Source organism: Balaenoptera physalus, assembly GCF_965194825.1.
Source record: "Balaenoptera physalus genome assembly, chromosome: 2".
Taxonomy (NCBI): domain Eukaryota; kingdom Metazoa; phylum Chordata; class Mammalia; order Artiodactyla; family Balaenopteridae; genus Balaenoptera; species Balaenoptera physalus.
In genome coordinates, this window is record NC_138883.1 from 179,953,294 (window position 1) to 179,972,014 (window position 18,721).

The 18,721-nt window shown below is 36.8% G+C and overlaps 1 protein-coding gene across 2 annotated transcripts in view; it reads left to right on the forward strand.

Moving 5' to 3' along the window:
* PTCHD3 (patched domain containing 3) overlaps window positions 1–16,901 on the forward strand; it is a 33,366-nt gene extending 16,465 nt beyond the window's left edge. The window contains exons 3-5 of one of the 2 annotated variants that reach the window (XM_082448939.1): window positions 5,058–5,203; window positions 7,703–7,874; window positions 15,507–16,901. In XM_082448939.1, coding sequence (XP_082305065.1) covers window positions 5,058–5,203; window positions 7,703–7,874; window positions 15,507–15,528 — 340 coding nt within the window. In that variant the 3' untranslated portion in view covers window positions 15,529–16,901. Of the gene's footprint in view, window positions 1–5,057; window positions 5,204–7,702; window positions 14,394–15,506 lie in introns of those variants that run through there. The other variant, XM_082448938.1, reaches the window with a different exon arrangement.
* The last annotated feature ends 1,820 nt before the right edge of the window (window positions 16,902–18,721 follow it).

Here is an 18,721-nt window from a genome sequence, read left to right on the forward strand (position 1 = left end):
CAATGCTACTGGGTATATGCCCAGTAGTGGGATTGCTGGATCATATGGTAATTCTATTTTTAGTTTTTTAAGGAACCTCCATACTGTTCTCCATAGTGGCTGTATCAGTTTACATTCCCACCAACAGTGCAAGAGGGTTCCGTTTTCTTTACACCCTCTCCAGCATTTGTTGTTTGTAGATTTTCTGATGACACCCATTCTAACTGGTGTGAGGTGATACCTCATTGTAGTTTTGATTTGCATTTCTCTAATAATTAGTGATGTTGAGCATCTTTTTATGTGCTTCTTGGCCATCTGTATGTCTTCTTTGGAGAAATGTCTATTTAGGTATTCTGCCCATTTTTGGATTGGGTGGTTTGTTTTTTTAATATCGAGCTGCATGAGCTGTTTATATATTTTAGAGAGTAATCCTTTGTCCGTTGATTCGTTTGCAAATATTTTCTCCCATTCTGAGGGTTGTCTTTTCGTCTTGTTTATGGTTTCCTTTGCTGTGCAAAAGATTTGAAGTTTCATTAGGTCCCATTTGTTTATTTTTGTTTTTATTTCCATTACTCTAGGAAGTGGATCAAAACAGATCTTGCTGTGATTTATGTCTGAGAGTGTTCTGCCTATAATTTCCTCTAAGAGTTTTATAGTGTCCGGTCTTACATTTAGGTCTGTAATCCATTTTGAGTTTATTTTTGTGTATGGTGTTAGGGAGTGTTCTAATTTCATTCTTTTACATGTAGCTGTCCAGTTTTCCCAGCACCACTTATTGAAGAGACTGTCTTTTCTCCATCGTATATCCTTGCCTCCTTTGTCATAGATTAGTTGACCATCGGTGCGTGGGTTTACCTCTGGGCTTTCTATCTTGTTCCATGGATCTATGTTTCTGTGTTTGTGCCAGTACCCTATTGTCTTGATTACTGTAGCTTTGTAGTATAGTCTGAAGTCTGAGAGCCTGATACCTCCAGCTCCGTTTTTTTCCCTCAAGATTGCTTTGGCTATTTGGGGTCTTTTGTGTCTCCATACAAATTTTAAGATTTTTTGTTCTAGTTCTGTAAAAAATGCCATTGGTAGTTTGATAGGAATTGCATTGAATCTGTAGATTGCTTTGGGTAGTATAGTCATTTTCACAATATTGATTCTTCCAATCCAAGAACATGGCATATCTCTCCATCTGTTTGTATCATCTTTAATTTCTTTATCAGTGTCTTATAGTTTTCTGCATACAGGTCTTTTGTCTCCCTAGGTAGATTTTTTCCTAGGTATATTATTCTTTTTGTTGCAATGGTAAATGGGAGTGTTTCCTTAATTTCTCTTTCAGATTTTTCATCATTAGCGTATAGGAATGCAAGAGATTTCCGTGCATTAATTTTGTATCCTGCAACTTTACCAAATTCATTGCTTAGCTCTAGTAGTTTTCTGGTGGCATCTTTAGGATTCTCTATGTATAGTATCATGTCATCTGCAAACAGTGACAGTTTTACTTCTTCTTTTCCAATTTGTATTACTTTTATTTCTTTCTCTTCTTTGATTGCCGTGGCTAGGAATTCCAAAACTGTTGAATAATAGTGGTGAGAGTGGACATCCTTGTCTTGCTCCTGATCTTAGAGGAAATGCTTTCAGTTTTTCACCATTGAGAATGATGTTTGCTGTGGCCTTTATTATGTTGAGGTAGGTTCCCTCTATGCCAACTTTCTGGAGAGTTTTTTATCATAAATAGATGTTGGATTTTGTGAAAAGATTTTTCTGCATCTATTGAGATGATCATATGGTTTTTCTTCTTCAATTTGTTAATATGGTGTATCACATTGATTAATTTGCATATATTGAAGAATCCTTGCATTCCTGGGATAAATCCCACTTGATCATGGTGTATGCTCCTTTTAGTGTGTTGTTGGATTCTGTTTGCTAGTATTTTGTTGAGGATTTTTGCATCTATGTTCATCAGTGATATTGGCCTGTAATTTTCTTTTTTTGTAGTATCTTTGTCTGGTTTTGGTATCAGGGTGATGGTGGCCTCATACAATGAGTTTGGGAGTGTTCCTTCCTCTGCAATTTTTTTGAGAAGGATGGGTGTTAGCTCTTCTCTAAATGTTTGATAGAATTCACCTGTAAAGCCATATGGTCGTGGACTTTTGTTTGCTGGAAGATTTTTAATCACAGTTTCAATTTCATTACCTGTGATTGGTCTGTTCATATTTTCTATTTCTTCCTGGTTCAGTCTTGGAAGGTTATACCTTTCTAAGAATTTGTCCATTTCTTCCAGGTTGTCCATTTTATTGGCATAGAGTTGCTTGTAGTAGTCTCTTAGGATGCTTTGTATTTCTGTGGTGTCTGTTGTAACTTCTCCTTTTTCATTTCTAATTTTATTGATTTGAGTCCTCTCCCTCTTTTTCTTGATGAGTCTGGCTAATGGTTTATCAATTTTGTTTATCTTCTCAAAGAACCAGCTTTTAGTTTTATTGATCTTTGCTATTGTTTTCTTTGTTTCTATTTCAGTTATTTCTGCTCTGATATTTATGATTTCTTTCCTTGTGCTAACTTTGGGTTTTGTTTGTTCTTCTTTGTCTAGTTCCTTTACATGTAAGGTTAGATTATTTATTTGAGATTTTTCTTATTTCTTCAGGTAGGCTTTTATAGGTATAAAATTCCCTCTTAGAACTGCTTTTGCTGTATCCCAAAAGTTTTGGATTGTCGTGTTTTCATTGTCATTTGTCTTTAGGTATTTTTTGATTTCCTCTTTGAGTTCTTCAGTGATCTCTTGGTTATTTAGTAACGTCGTGTTGAGCCTCCATGCGTTTGTGTTTTTTACGTTTTTTCCCCTGTAATTCATTTCTAATTTCATAGTGTTGTGGTCAGAAAAGATGCTTGATATGATTTCAGTCTTCTTAAATTTACTGAGTCTTGATTTGTGACCCAAGATGTGATCTATCCTGGAGAATGTTCCGTGTGCACTTGAGAAGAAAGTGTAATCTCCTGTTTTTGGATGGAATGTCTATAAATATCAATTAAATCTATCTGGTCTATTGTGTCATTTAAAGCTTGTTTTTCCTTATTAATTTTCATTTAGGATGATCCATTGGTGTAAGTGAGGTGTTGAAGTCCCCCACTATTATTGTGTTAGTCTCGATTTCCTCTTTTAGAGCTGTTAGCAGTTGCCTTATGTATTGAGGTGCTCCTATGTTGGGTACATATATATTTATAATTGTTATATCTTCTTCTTGGATTGATCCCTTGATCATTATGTAGTGTTCTTCCTTGTCTCTTGTAACAGTCTTTATTTTAAAGTCTATTTTATCTGATATAGGTATTGCTACTCCAGCTTTCTTTTGATTTCCATTTGCATGGGATATCTTTTTCCATCCCCTCACTTTCAGTCTCTATGTGTACCTAGGTCTGAAGTGGGTCTCTTGTAGACAGCATGTATATGGATCTTGTTTTTGTATCCGTTCAGCCAGTCTATGTCTTTTGGTTGGAGCATTTAATCCATTCACGTTTAAGGTAATTATCGATATGTGTGTTCCTATGACCATTTTCTTAATTGTTTTGGGTTTGTTTTTGTAGGTCCTTTTCTTCTCTTGTGTTTCCCACTTAGAGAAGTTCCTTTATCATTTGTTGTAGAGCTGGTTTGGTGGTGCTGAATTCTCTTAGCTTTTGCTTGTCTGTAAAGCTTTTGATTTCTCCATCAAATCTGAATGAGATCCTTGCCGGGTAGAGTAATCTTGGTTGTAGGTTCTTCCCTTTCATCACTTTAAGTATATCATGCCACTCCCTTCTGGCTTGTAGAGTTTTTGCTGAGAAATCAGCTGTTAACCTTATGGGAGTTCCCTTGTATGTTATTTGTCATATTTCCCTTGCTGCTTTCATTAATTTTTCTTTGTCTTTAATTTTTGCCAGTTTCATTACTATGTGTCTCGGCGTGTTTCTCCTTGGGTTTATCCTGTATGGGACTTGCTGCGCTTCCTGGACTTGGGTGGCTATTTCATTTCCCATGTTAGGGAAGTTTTTGACTATAATCTCTTCAAATATTTTCTCTGGTCCTTTCTCTCTCTCTTCTCCTTCTGGGACCCCTATAATGCGAATGTTGTTGCGTTTAATGTTGTCCCAGAGGTCTCTTAGTCTGTCTTCATTTCTTTTCATTCTTTTTTCTTTATTCTGTTCTGCAGCAGTGAATTCCACCATTCTGTCTTCCACGTCACTTATCCGTTCTTCTGCCTCAGTTATTCTGCTATTGATTCCTTCTGGTGTAGTTTTCATTTCAGTTATTGTATTGTTCATCTCTGTTTGTTTGTTCTTTAATTCTTCTAGGTCTTTGTTAAACATTTCTTGCATCTTCTCAATCTTTGCCTACATTGTTTTTCCGAGGTCCTGGATCATCTTCACTATCATTATTCTGAATTCTTTTTCTGGAAGGTTGCCTATCTCCACTTCATTTAGTTGTTTTTCTGGGGTTTTATCTTGTTCCTTCATCTGGTACATAGCCGTCTGCCTTTTCATCTTGTCTATCTTTCTGTGAATGTGGTTTTTGTTCCACAGGCTGCAGGATTGTAGTTCTTTTTTCTTCTAGAAGGAGACTTTCATACTTTTTGTTAGCCAGATACATATTGAACCAGGTTTGAGATACAGGAGCTATTTAGGATTGTGTTTAGGGCTAACTTGAGTCACAGGTGGGTGAGAAGATAACTGGATATAGGTACTTCCATTTGCTGTTGTGTTCCATTCACACTCCTTTGAAGATCAGAGTGGAATTAACCATCTGCAGTGTTTTAGTATATCTTTGTGGTCCTGAAATGCCAGTCAATGGATTTGTGCTTGGCTAGATGTGTAAGAATCAACCAGTATAGTTTGGTAAAAATACAGATTTCCAACTTTTCTGTCTCTGACCTCCCCTTTTTTTTTCAGTTGGTCTGGGCTAGCGCCTGGAAATTAAAGTTCTCCAGCAGACAGGTATGCGAATTATTGCCCAAGAGGGCTCTGTATAGGTATCCAATTCAAGAATGTTATGAATTGCTGGAATTTCAGTATGGAAGCTACCACTACAAGTTCCATGATTTTTCCCTCCAAATTTACAGGTGTGACTGTATACGAAACAAAATGTGGGTTGCAGCCTTTGGAGTGATTTCTGCTGCCTTGGCAGTGGTGAGCAGCTTTGGCCTGATGTTGTACATTGGGGTGCCATTTGTGATCATAGTTGCAAATTCACCATTTCTTATTCTAGGTGAGTAAAACAAAACGTGAGGCTGCACATTGTGTATGTTGGGGTGTGGGGTGGATAATGGAAGGGGATTGTGTTAGATTAAGCAGAATAATTATATTTAGGTGGCTCTACAGATCCAAAATGGGATATCAGGAAAGAAGAAAATCAGATGGAATTCTGTGTCTTTAGAGTTAGAAAAATCTAGTACCCCAAATGGAAAAACACAGACCAGGGGCATGAACAGGCAGTTCACACACACACACACACACACACACACACACACCAAACACACAAAATCCAAAATACTAGTCACTGAAAATATGAGAAAAAATATTTGACCTTTCAGTTAATCAAGGGATGCAAGTTAAAACAAAAGTGAGACACCTTTGTTTTCTTTTCTTATTAATGAATATTAGCAAGATTAAAAGTTTGGGGAATGTTGTATGCAAATGAACACTCATATTCTGCTTGCTGGGGGAAGTTTGTAAATTGGTGCACTTTTAAAATACAACTTTGCAACAAATCAAAAGACTTAAAAATTTAAAAGGGAATACCTTTGACCTGCCTACTCCACTTCTAGGAGTTTGTCCTAATTATTGGACAAGTGGTCACAAAGTAGAACGTGTATGTTCATTTCAGTGTGATTTAGAATAGGAAAAACAAGAACAACCTATTCCCATATCGACATGGGATCGGTCCACTCAAACATAGCATATTAAAGTTTTGGAATCCTAGTCAGTCTTTAAAAAGAGGTAGCTATAAAGTGTTAAATGAAGAATGCTGGCTATGAAACAAGATGTTTAAAATAGATATACAAATATATGTGTATATTTGTATAGAGCAAATTCTGGATGGATATACTTAAAATATTAGCAAGGAATATCCCTGAAGGGTGGAATTACAGTTGTTTAAATTTTTTCTTTGCATTTTCCTGTACTTTCAGGATTTATTTTACAATAAGCATGAGAAGATAAATATGTTTATATTTTGGAAAGTAAACAACTTGGAAGAAATAATACTTGATTTCCTAGGGGAGACAGTGGAGGAAACCTTCCTAGTACACACTCACGCTTAAGCTCTCAGTGTTCCCACAGTCATAAATAACTATAGTTAAAGTCTATGCAACCAATTTAATATAAACCATCTTCGTACTGTCTGTGTATACATAGAAGTATGAGTGTGGGAGTGTGTGTGTGTATGAGTGTGTGTGTGGGAGGGTTGTGATTTCAGTAACTCAAGAAATATACGAGGACAATTTTTGAACAAGGTTCTATAAAGAAAAAACTGGTTTTTAAATACCTAATAAATATCAATGAGTTTATTCGTCGTCCTTAGTACCTCTGATTCTTCCCTTTTGTTCAGCTGAATACAACTGAAATCCACAAAGCTGGCAGCAGGGGGAGTGTCGGGATGCAGTTTATGACACACTACGTAAACCTGTGTCAGTGTAGGCCCTCCTACCTTGATCATACGCACACAACATCTGAATTAGAGGCAAAGTGCAACTCCCAGTACCCTCCGAGGTAATCCATGGAGAAGATCTCTTAAAATTGAAATGAAAATCAGCATGTTAATTCCAAGTACTGATTTTGCATCAGTACACACAGAAACAGAGGTGTACATGAGTGAAAGCAGTAGAAAGCTTGAGGGAGATGAAATTTGTCTGCAACATGCTCATGCTGTCCTTTGTAATCCCATTTCTTCTCTGTGGTCCTCCTCTCCTAGCCTTCATTGATGGTTTCAAAGTCCTCAGATGTTCTCCTGTCTTCTTTATTCCAAACCAATCAGGAAACGTCATTGTGGAAAAGACTGATTACCTTAGTAGGCATTTAATATGTAAAGGATTCTTAATATTTACTTTGCTGCATATTTCTGATCTCAAGAGAGCCTGCGTTTTACTGAGATAATGCCTTAACCTGGGCAAGTGAAGTTTGAATGACAGCCTTCTGGGTATCAAAAACAGACTAGCAGGAAAACTGCATTTGTGTGTGTGTGTGTGTGTGTGTGTGTCTATAAACTATGGGGTGCCTCTACAATCATACCACATTGATAGCTAGATGCTAACTGTAGAACAGATAAATCCAGCTCATATTTTAAGCAACAGTATGTTGGCTCAACATTAGTGCATTAGAATAAAATGGTTTATGGGAGAAAATGGTCTCTCAGGTATTCTAATGGAGTCAAGGATACATTGCTAATCCTGCTTCACCTAACACCCAGCAGCCAGGTTTCCTGACTCATCATTAAAACACCCTAAATGATGACTAGGAGTAGAGTATACTGTGCTCTGTGCAAATAGGAGTATGTACAAAGCACAGAGCTACTACAGAGCAAGGAGTGATAAGTTCTGTTGTGGATTCAGAGGCAACCAGAAAAAGCATCACAGAAAGAAGTATCAAAACACAGACTGAGGAAGATAAATAAGACCTTAAGAGATGGACAAAGAAATGGTGTGAACTGATCTGTTTAATGTTTAATGGATGTTCATATGTATGAAGATTCTGTTTCTTTTTTTAACAGGCGTTGGGGTCGATGACATGTTTATCATGATTTCTGCCTGGCAGAAGACCAACCTCATGGATAGCATAAAAGAGCGGATGTCCAATGTCTATTCAAAAGTGGCAGTGTCCATTACAATCACCACCATCACCAACATCCTGGCCTTCTATACAGGAATTATGACCTCTTTCAGGTCCGTACAATACTTCTGCATCTATACAGGAACAACCCTGCTCTTTTGTTATTTTTATAACATCACCTGTTTTGGAGCATTTATGGCCCTGGATGGTAAAAGAGAAGTAGTCTGTCTACGCTGGTTGAAGAAACCAGAAACTCCTGACCAAAAATGTTCCTCATTAAAAAAGCCCTGCTGCCTCCCATGTAATTCTCTCCGAGACAAACATAAAGCTGATATCCACCCAATGAATTTGTTCTTTAGAGACTATTTTGGTCCTTTTCTCACAAGCACTGAGTCCAAGTTTTTTGTAGTGCTTATATACATTTTGTACATCATAAGTAGTATATATGGGTGTTTCCAAGTGCAGGAAGGTTTAGACCTCCGAAATTTGGCAAGTGACGACTCCTACATCACACCGTATTTTAATGTAGAAGAAGAACATTTTTCAAGTTATGGTCCCAGGGTTATGGTTATTGTTACTGAAGCTCTTGACTATTGGGATGGAGATGCTAGGCAAAAATTGGAAAAATGTCTTGTAGATTTTGAAAACAGTGACTATGTAGATAAAAATCTTACAGAGTTTTGGTTACGAGAATATGTGAAATATATGGAAAACCACCATCACGATGTAAATGATAAGATAACTTTTCTAAAAAATATTCCCAATTTTGTAATAGGTTCTCCGCTTTTTATGTATGATATTAACATTACATCATCACAGGAAATCATTTGTTCCCGGGCCTTCATTCAGACCATGGGTGTTTCTTCTTCAACCAATAAGAAGCTGATGTTACTCCAGTTCCGAGACATGGCCGAAAAGTGTGAAATTCCCCTAATGGTGTATAACCAGGCGTTCATATATTTTGATCAGTATTCTGCAATATTAGAAAACACCGTTCGAAATGTAATTGTCGCCTCAACAGCTATGTTCATTGTTTCCTTACTGTTAATCCCTCACCCGCTGTGTTCTTTGTGGGTAACTTTTGCTATCGCTTCTGTGATTGTGGGAGTAACGGGTTTCATGGCATTCTGGAACGTCAATCTTGATTCCATATCCATGATTAATCTTGTCATTTGTATAGGGTTTTCTTTTGATTTTTCTGCGCACATTTCCTATGCATTTGTTTCCAGTTCAAAGCCCTCAGTAAACCAAAAAACCATCGAGGCATTGTATCTGCTAGGCTACCCTGTGTTGCAGAGTGCAATTTCAACAATAATAGGGGTGTGTGTCTTATCTGCAGCTAAAGCATACATCTTCAGGACATTTTTTAAGATTATGTTTCTTGTTATGGTATTTGGAGTTGCTCATGGCCTAATTTTTATTCCGGTATTCTTAACCTTTTTCTGAAAGTTTGTTTGACTAGCCACTAACCAATCAAAGACCAATTGTAGAATTCCTGATTGCCCCAAACCAATCTGATAAAAATGCGCTATTAAGAATAGTCAATAAACTAAAAACAAAGGCATGTTTCCTTGGTGTGGAAATCCCATTTTAAAATGTTATTTAAAATATCCTGAGAAAAATTAGTCTTACATTAAAATATCTTTACTAAATTAGGAAGTGTTGTCATCTTTATTATGGTCTATACAATCAAGCATAAGTATAACTTTCCAGTTATTTTTTCCTTTTATTTCATCATTAGTAGTTTATGCCTGGAATTCAAATATTTTATTGCTATAAATTATGCTATAAATGGAATATTATGCTATAAATGGAATATTATTTTCATTGTACTTCCCATATGCATTATTATGTGAAAGTGCAACTGATTATTATTTATTCTCGTAGTCTGGGGTTTTTCTATCCGTGTTCTTAGTGGTGTATTTTGATGAACTGAAGTTTTTAAGTTTTGAAATCCAGTTTATCATTTTTTTAATGGTTAGTGTTTTCTGTGTGCTCTGTAAGAAATTTTTGCCTAATCCAAGATGACAAAAAATTCATCTATGTTTTCTTCTCAAAGCTAGTAGTTTTATTTTTACATTTAGGTCTGTGATTCATAGACCCGTGTTTGTTGGGAAGTATGGATAGAGGTTCATTGTCTTCCCATTATAGTTATCCAGTTGTCCCAGCAGCATTAGTGAAAAGACTGTCCTTTCACCATAGGGATTAATTTGGCACCTCTGTCAAAGAATCAATTGACAATTTATGTGTGGCTCTATTTTTGTGCATTGATCTGTTTTTCTATCATACCACACTGTATTGATTACTGAAGCTTTCTATTAATTATTGAAATTAGGTTAGGTAAGGTATCCAACATTTTTCCTCTTTTCCAAATTGTTTTGGCTATTCTAGGTTCTTTGCATTTAGATACTAATTTTAGAATCATTTGTCAATTTATCAAAAAAAAATCTGGGATTTTTGATTTGGATCATGATTGGGTTATGGTGAATCTACAGATCAATTTGGGGAAAATAGATATCTTAGCAGTATGGAATCTTCCAATCTGTGAACGTGGTTTATCTCTCCATTTATTTATATCTTCTTTAATTTCTCTCAGGCATGTCTTATAGATTTACATGGATTTACTTCTAAGTACATTAATTTATTATATCATTGTAAATATTTTAAATCCCCTTTCCATTTTTTTTTACTGGTACATAAAAATACAATTGGTTTTGGTATACCTACCTTATACTGTGTAATCTTTTTAGGTTCATTTATTAGTTCATGTTGAGTTTTTTAGTTTCTCTAATAGTTTTTATCTTTGCAATTATGTAAAGGTCACATAAAGACAATCCTATTTCTCCCTACATAAACTTTGTCTTGTACTTATCTTATTGCACTGGCTTAAAATGTCCAGTAAAATGTGGGAAAATGTACTGGAAGCAGACATCATTGCCTTGTTCCCAACTTTGTAAGGAACGTGGTCAATATCTCAGGAAGTATGATGATTACCTGGAAGTTTTTCATAGCCATCTTCTTTCAGATTGTGGAAGCTCTTTTCTACATTTAGTTTTCTGGGATGTTTTAACATGAATGGGTATTAAATTTTGTCAAATAATTTCTGTCCATTGACTGAGATTATCATGTCTATTTTTTTATCTTAATCTGTGAATGTGACAGTTTATATTGAACGATTTTTTAATATTATACCAACCTTGCATTCCTAGGATGACTCACATTTAGTCATGGCATATTATTTTCATATATTGCTGTCTTGTTTTGTTAATATTTTGTCAATGATATATGTTCCTATGTTTATGAGGCATACTGGTCTACAATTCCCTTTTTTGTAATGCCTTTCTCAGGTCTTTATATCAGGGTTATGCTGCCCTCAGGAAACAAGCTAGTAAATATATATTCCTCCCCTTCTATTTTCTGAAATATATGATGTATGGTTGATATAATTCTTTCATTTCTTACTTAAATATTCAGTAGAATTCACCAGTGAAGTCTTCTGGGCATGGAGTTTTTCTGGGAAGGATTTTTGTTTCAGATTCACTTTCTTTAACAAATAGAAGGCCATTCAGATGTTCTTTTTCTTCTTGGGTCAATTTTGGTATGTTTGGTTTTATAAGGAATTTGCCCATTTTGCTAATTGGCTAATTGATTATTTTCTTACCATTTTAATGTCTAGTGATGTCTCCTGTGCAGTTCTTGATATTGGTAATTTGTATTATGTACGTTTTATTTCTTGATCAAGGGATTATCAATTTTATTAAATTTTTCCAAGAACCAACTTTTGGCTTTATTCATTTCTTTTATTTCTCTATTTGCTACTTGATTGCCACACTCTTTATTCATTCTTTGAGTTTAACTTTCTCTTCATTTTCTAGCTTTATAAGGTGGTAGGATAAGTCACTGATTTTAACATTTATTCTTTTCTAAGAAAGCTTTTAATGCTATAAATTTCCTTCTAACTACTCTTTTAACTGTACCCACAAATATTTATATGAGGGGTGTTCATTATCATTCATTTCAAAGTAAGCTCATATTTTTCTTGTGATTTCTTCTTTGACCATGAATCAAACAATACCTTTATTTTCTCTTTGTTATTTAAGAATAGTTTAACTAAGCGGTCCCCAACCTTTTTGGCACCAGGGACCAGTTTCATGGGAGACAAATTTTCCATGGGCCAGGGAGGGTGGGGCATGGTTTTGGGATGATTCAAGCAAATTACGTTTATTGTGCACTTTATTTCTATTATTATTACATTGTGATATATAATGAAATAATTATACAACTCACCATAATGCAGAATCAATGGGAGCCCTGAGCTTGCTTTCACTTGCCACTCACCGATAGGGTTTTTTTTTAAATTTTATTTTATTTTATTTTTGGCTGTGTTGGGTCTTCATTGTTGCGCGCGGGCTTTCTCTAGTTGCGGTGATCGGGGGCTACTCTTTGTTGCAGTGCGCAGGCTTCTCATTGCGGTGGCTTCTTTTATTGTGGAGCCCGGGCTCTAGGGTGCGCGGGCTTCAGTAGTTGTGGCACGCGGGCTCAGTAGTTGTGGCTCGCGGGCTCTAGAGCGCAGGCTCAGTAGTTGTGGCGCACGGGCCTAGTTGCTCCGTGGCATGTGGGATCTTCCTGGACCAGGGCTCGAACCCATGTCCCCTGCATTGGCAGGTGGATTCGTAACCACTGCGCCACCAGGGAAGGCCACCGATAGGGTTTTGATACGAGTCTGCAAGCAATTGATTTATTGTGGTCTCTGTGCAGTCAAACCTCTCTGCTAATGATAACCTGTATTTGCAGCTGCTCCCCAGCGCTAGAGTCACCGCCTCAGCTCCACCTCAGATCATCAGGCATTAGATTCTCATACGGAGCATGCAACCTAGATCCCTTGCATGTGCAGTTCACAGTAGGGTTCGCGCTCCTATGAGAATCTAATGCCGCTGTTGATCTGATAGAAGGTGGCGCTCAGGCGGTAATGGGAGCAATGGGGAGTGTCTGTAAATACAGATGAAGCTTCACTCACTCACCCACTGCTGACCTCCTGCTGTGTGGCCCAGTTCCTAACAGGCCATGGACCTGTACTGGTCTGTGGCCCGGGCGTTGGGGACCCCTGGTTTAACTGGATATAGAATTCTAGGTTGAGAAGATGTTTTTCTTTCAGCCCTTTAAAAATGTCATTGCATTGTCTTCTTGATGCAGTGCTTTGATTAGAATTCATCCTTCACTGTTATATTTTTTTAATTAATTTTTATTGGAGTATAGTTGCTTTACAATGTTGTGTTAGTTTCTACTGTACAGCAAAGTGAATCAGCTATATGTATACATGTATCCCCTCTTTTTTGGATTTCCTTCCCATTCAGGTCACCACAGAGCACTGAGTAGAGTTCCCTGAGCTATACAATAGGTTCTCATTAGTTATCTATTTTATATGTAGTATCAGTGGTGCATATATGTCAATCCCAATCTCCCAATTCATCCCACCCCTTCCCTGCTTGGTGTCCATATGTTTGTTCTCTATGGCTGTGTCTCTATTTCTGTTTTGCAAATAAGATCATCGACACCATTTTTCTAGATTCCACATATGTCTGTTAATATACGGTATTTGTTTTTCTCTTTCTGACTTAACTTTACTTTGTATGACAATCTCTAGGTCCATCCACGTCTCTACAAATGACCCAATTTCATTCCTTTTTATGGCTGAGTAATACTCCATTGTATACATGTGCCACAATTTCTTTTTCCATTCCTCTGTTGATAGACACTTAGGTTGCTTCCATGTCCTGGCTATTGTAAATAGTGCTGCAATGAACATTGGGGTACATGCGTCTTTTTGAATTATGGTTTTCTCTGGGTAAATGCCCAGCAGTGGGATTGCTGGGTCATATGGTAGTTCTGTTTTTAGTTTTTTAAGGAACCTCCATACTGTTCTCCATAGTGGCTGTATCAAGTTACATTCCCACCAACAGTGCAAGAGGGTTCCCTTTTCTCCACACCCCCTCCAGCATTTTTGTACATTTTTTTGATGATGGCTATTCTGACCGGTGTGAGGTGATACCTCCCCGTAGTTTTGATTTGCATTTCTCTAATAATTAGTGACGTTGAGCATCTTTTCATGTGTTTGTTGGCCATCTGTGTGTATTCTTTGGAGAAATGTCTATTTAGGTCTTCCATCCATTTTTTTGATTGGGTTGTTTTTTTCTGATATTGAGCTTCATGAGCTGTTTGTATGTTTTGGAGATTAATCCTTTGTTAGTTGCTTCATTTGCAAATATTTTCTCCCCTTCACTGTTATATTGATCTTCTTTATGGAATGTGCCTTTTTTTCTTCTAGCTTCATTTAAGCTTTTTTTATTATTGGTTTTCAGCAATTTGATTATGATGAGATTGTATATGGTGTTTTTTCTATTCAATCTTCTTAGGTATCTTTAAGCACTGAGGACCTGTGGCTTGATAGTTTCTGTCATATTTGGAAATATTTTAGCATTTATTTCTTCAAATGTTTTCCTGCCACATTGTCTTTCCCCTCTCCTTCAGCGACTTTAATTACAAGTATGTTCTCATGATTTTTAGTTGGTTCATAAAATTGTAATTGTCTCCAAGGTTGCATTTTATTATTAATAAATTGAAATTTATTGACACCTTTGATAAACTCTTCTCTGCAGCCCATATTTTGTTGGAAAAATACTCTTTCTACTTATGGTGAGATTTCTGGTAAGCTCAGGAAAATTCTGCTCAGTAAAGGTACTTAATTATGTTTTTATGTATGGAAATATTTAAATATTTTAGTCCAAATATTTTCATCATACTGTCCATTTTTATTTCATTGAGACTGTCATTCTTAGACAAATATTTTATAACACAAAACTCATCAACTATGTTGTCTCTATTTCTAATTATCTTGAATATTTTGCCAAACAAAATAGAAATATCACAAAATAATAGAGCTTTTCAATTTCATTCTATTCATTACAGAATGTTAAGTTTATCCCCCAAATGGAAGCTCAGCCAAAAATTCTTCTCACAAGTTATGAAATTACAAAGCATAATTATAAAATTTCAATCAGGTACACTGTTTGAACTCCCTTATTTGATTTGGTCATTTCCTTCCTCACTTTTGTAGTGACAGATTCAATGACTTCCTATTTATACACCATGTTTTCGAGAATTCCAATTTGCTAAAGGCTTCAAAACTTTAAGTTCCACTCACTGAACACTTTGATTAAAGATTCACAAGTGATTTTGAACAAATTGCAACAAAAAATAATAGAAGACTAGTTCACAAACTAGTCGAATAACTTTGTAGGGCACTAGATTGCTTTACAAAGTAGTTCCTCAAAGAATCAAACATTTGTAAAATCTGTGTAATATTGGGCAGTTAAGAGGGACAAGTGTGTACTGTAATGCTTGAATATTTTTAATTCAATCTCAACTTAATTGGCAAATAATTGTTGTTCACTTACTTTAGGTATTTTATAAGTTCGTCACCTCCTTCTTCGTGTATCCCTCAGGAGGACTCTTTGGTTACCCATTCATATTTACAAATGAAGCCTATTTTGCTCAGGTCATTGATAAATCCATATGCAATTGTTAATTCTGTGTCCAGCAGCTAAAACTGGTTTCTACTGCTATTCTGGTATACCACCTATTTTAAGTTTGTCCTGCATGGCTTGTTTTAAATGAAGTATTATTATTAAGAGATGAATTGAAATAAGCCTGGATTGGTTTGATATACCTCTGCTTTTTACTTTCAGATTCTTCCATGGTCTAGTCTAGTGATATGGATGACACAAGTGCCCTGAATAGAATTTTCACTTTAACATGTAGTTAACTGTGAAAGTCACCCACTGATAAATCGCCTCCCTTCCAGATCCTTTACAAATACTATGTAACTAACATTTCCCTTTCTTTGGCAGTGAGCAGAGTGCTCAATGAATAAAACAAAGTGTGCTCAGATGCAAGTGCTTAGGGACAGCTGTCTCCTCATTGGATTCTTTATTGGTGAAGCCATACTGGCCACTTTAATAAATAAGCCCCAACATTTTAGTGGCTACATTTCCCTGTCTCCTTTCAGGAAAATTCCCTTAGGTTTATACTTCTTATCCTGACCCTTACATTGATCCCTTTCCTTCTTGAAAAACCTGTAAACCAGCCCTGTTTGCTAGGACCGAGTGCTCTCCCTTGATTACAGTCCATATCCGTGGGTGAGATCCTCTGTTCCACCAACCGATTTTCGATCCTCAGTTGGTTGACTCGAACTATGCAGAACTGAGGATATGGAGGGTCTGACTGTACTAGCTATTTCATATAAAGGACTTGAACATCCATGGATTTTAGTATCTGCAGGGGGTACTGGAACCAGTCTCCCTCGGATACCAAAAAGGACTATTGTAATTTCCCTTGATTTGGGGCTCAGATATTTGTTTTCTAACATAGTCCTCTCATCTTGATGTGGAAGGTCTAGCATAGGCAGAAATATGAAGTCAATGAGTTACTGAATTATCAGACCATTCATTGTTTAGCTAAAGCTTGCCCACCTTCACCTCTTTCACTCAGATAAACTCATCTAGGTTGCCCTCTCCCAATCACCCCATCATGTACTTCATGAGGGGGGTCAATCGCTTTTGTCTTCTTCGGTTCCTTTTTGTGTTTCTCCTCTTCTGTGTGCTTCTTTTTTTGAGGAGATTTAACTCTAAAAGTTCTTGGTCCCCTAGGGCTCAGGAAATACATTGGCAGTGGGCAGAGTGCTCGCTGAATAAAATGAAGTGTTCTCAGACACAAGTACTTAGGACAGCTATCTCCTTACTGGATTATTTAGTGGTGAAGCCATATTGGCCACTTTAATAAGTAAGCCCCAACATTTTAGTGGCTTACCACAATGAAAGTGTATTTCTCACTCATGTAACAGTCACTGTAGATGTTCCTGGTCAGTGAGTACCTATCCTGACCATGGTGATTCAGGGACCCAGGTTCCTGCCAACTTATGGTGTCACGATCCAAATGGCCTCTTTTGTTGCCTGTGTCTAGATGGCAGATGGGACAGAGAACTTCTTAAAGGTCTTGGCCTATAGGTGAAACACATCACTTCAATGCATATTTTGACCATATTCTACTGGTCACATGGCCACACGTATAAATCAAAGGAATTAGAAAATTGAAGAAAGCACTCAATGTCATTGTTTCTTAACCTGTTTACATTTCACTAAAATTAATTTCCAGATGGCTCAATATTTAAATATAAAAAAAGGGACTTTCCTGATGGCTCAGTGGTTAAGAGTCTGCCTGCCAATGCAGGGGACCCAGAATCTAATGCCACTGACCTGACAGGAGGTGGAGCTCAGTTGGTGATGCAAGCGATGGGGAGCAGCTGTAAATACAGATGGAGCTTCGCTCACTTGCCAGCCGCTTACCTCATGCTGTGCGGTACTGGTCCATGGCCCTGGGTTGAGGACCCCAGGTGTATCACATTGATTGATTTACGTATATTGAAGAATCCTTGCATCCCTGGGAGAAGTCCTACTTGATCACCGTGTATGATCATTTTAAGGTGTTGCTGGATTCTCTTTGCTAGTATTTTGTTGAGGATTTTTCTGTCTATGTTCATCAGTGATATTGGATTGTAATTTTCTTTTTTGTGATATCTTTGTCTGGTTTCGGTTGCAGGGTGATGGTGGCCTTGCAGAATGAGTTTGGGAGTATTCCTTCCTGTGACATTTTTTGGAAGAGTTTCAGAAAGATAGGTGTTAGCTCTCCTCCAAATGTTTGCTAGAATTTGACTGTGAAGCCATCTGGTCCTAGACTTTTGTTTGTTGGAAGATTTTTAATTAGTTTCGATTTCATTGCTTGTGATTCATATGTTTATATTTTCTATTTCTTCCTGGTTCAGTCTTGGAAGGTTGTACCTTTCTAAGAGTTTGTCCACTTTTTTCCAGGTTGTCCATTTTATTGCCATATAGTTGCTTGTAGTAGTCTCTTATGATGCTTTGTAGTTCTTCAGTGTCTGTTGTAAATTCTCCTTTTTCATGTCTAATTTTATTGATTTGAATCCTCTCCCTTTTTTTCTTGATGAGTCTGGCTAAAGGTTTATCAATTTTGTTTATCTTCTCAAAGAACCAACATTTAGTTTTATTGATTTTTGCTACTGTTTTCTTCATTTCTATTTATTTCTGCTCTGATCTCTATGATTTCTTTCCTTCTACTAACTTTGGGGACTTTTTGTCCTTCTTTGTCTAGTTGCTTTAGGTGTACAGGTAGATTCTTTTTGAGATTTTTCTTGTTTCTTGAGGTGAGATTGAATTGCTATAAACTTCCCTCTTAGAAATGCTTTTGCTGCATCCCATAGGTTTTGGGTCACCGTGGTTTCATTGTCATTTATTTCTATGTATTTTTAAAATTTCCTCTTTGATTTCTGCAGTGATCTCTTGGTTATTAGCAGCGTAATGTTTAGCCTACATGTGTTTGTGTTTTTTACAGTGTTTTTTTTTTTTTCTTCCTGTAGTTGATTTCTAATCTCACAGCGTTGTGGTTAGGGTTAGGGATTAGGGTTAGGGATTAGGGTTAGGGTTAGGGTTAGGGTTAGGGTTAGGGTTAGGGTTAGGATAGGAACCCTTTATCAGATATATATATTTTTTCCATTTTTAAAAATTTATTTTTTAATGCCTGACATTGGAAGTTCTACGTCTTGAGTTTTGGGTGGTTGTTTTATTTTGTTTTTTTTTTATTGGACTACAGTTTATCATCATCATTTAACATATTTCAAACACACAACACACAATGTTGCACTGTGTAGATGTACTGGAACTCGGTGTATAGTGGATAGCTATTGACACACACACACTTCTTTCTCCCCTGTTATTGTGGTAAGTCATGCTGAAATCCATGTCCTCATGACCGCAAGTGCATTTTCCACAGTGTCCCCCACACACCAATTTGTTGTCTTTGGACTTTGTCACGGTCTATGCAGAGATAG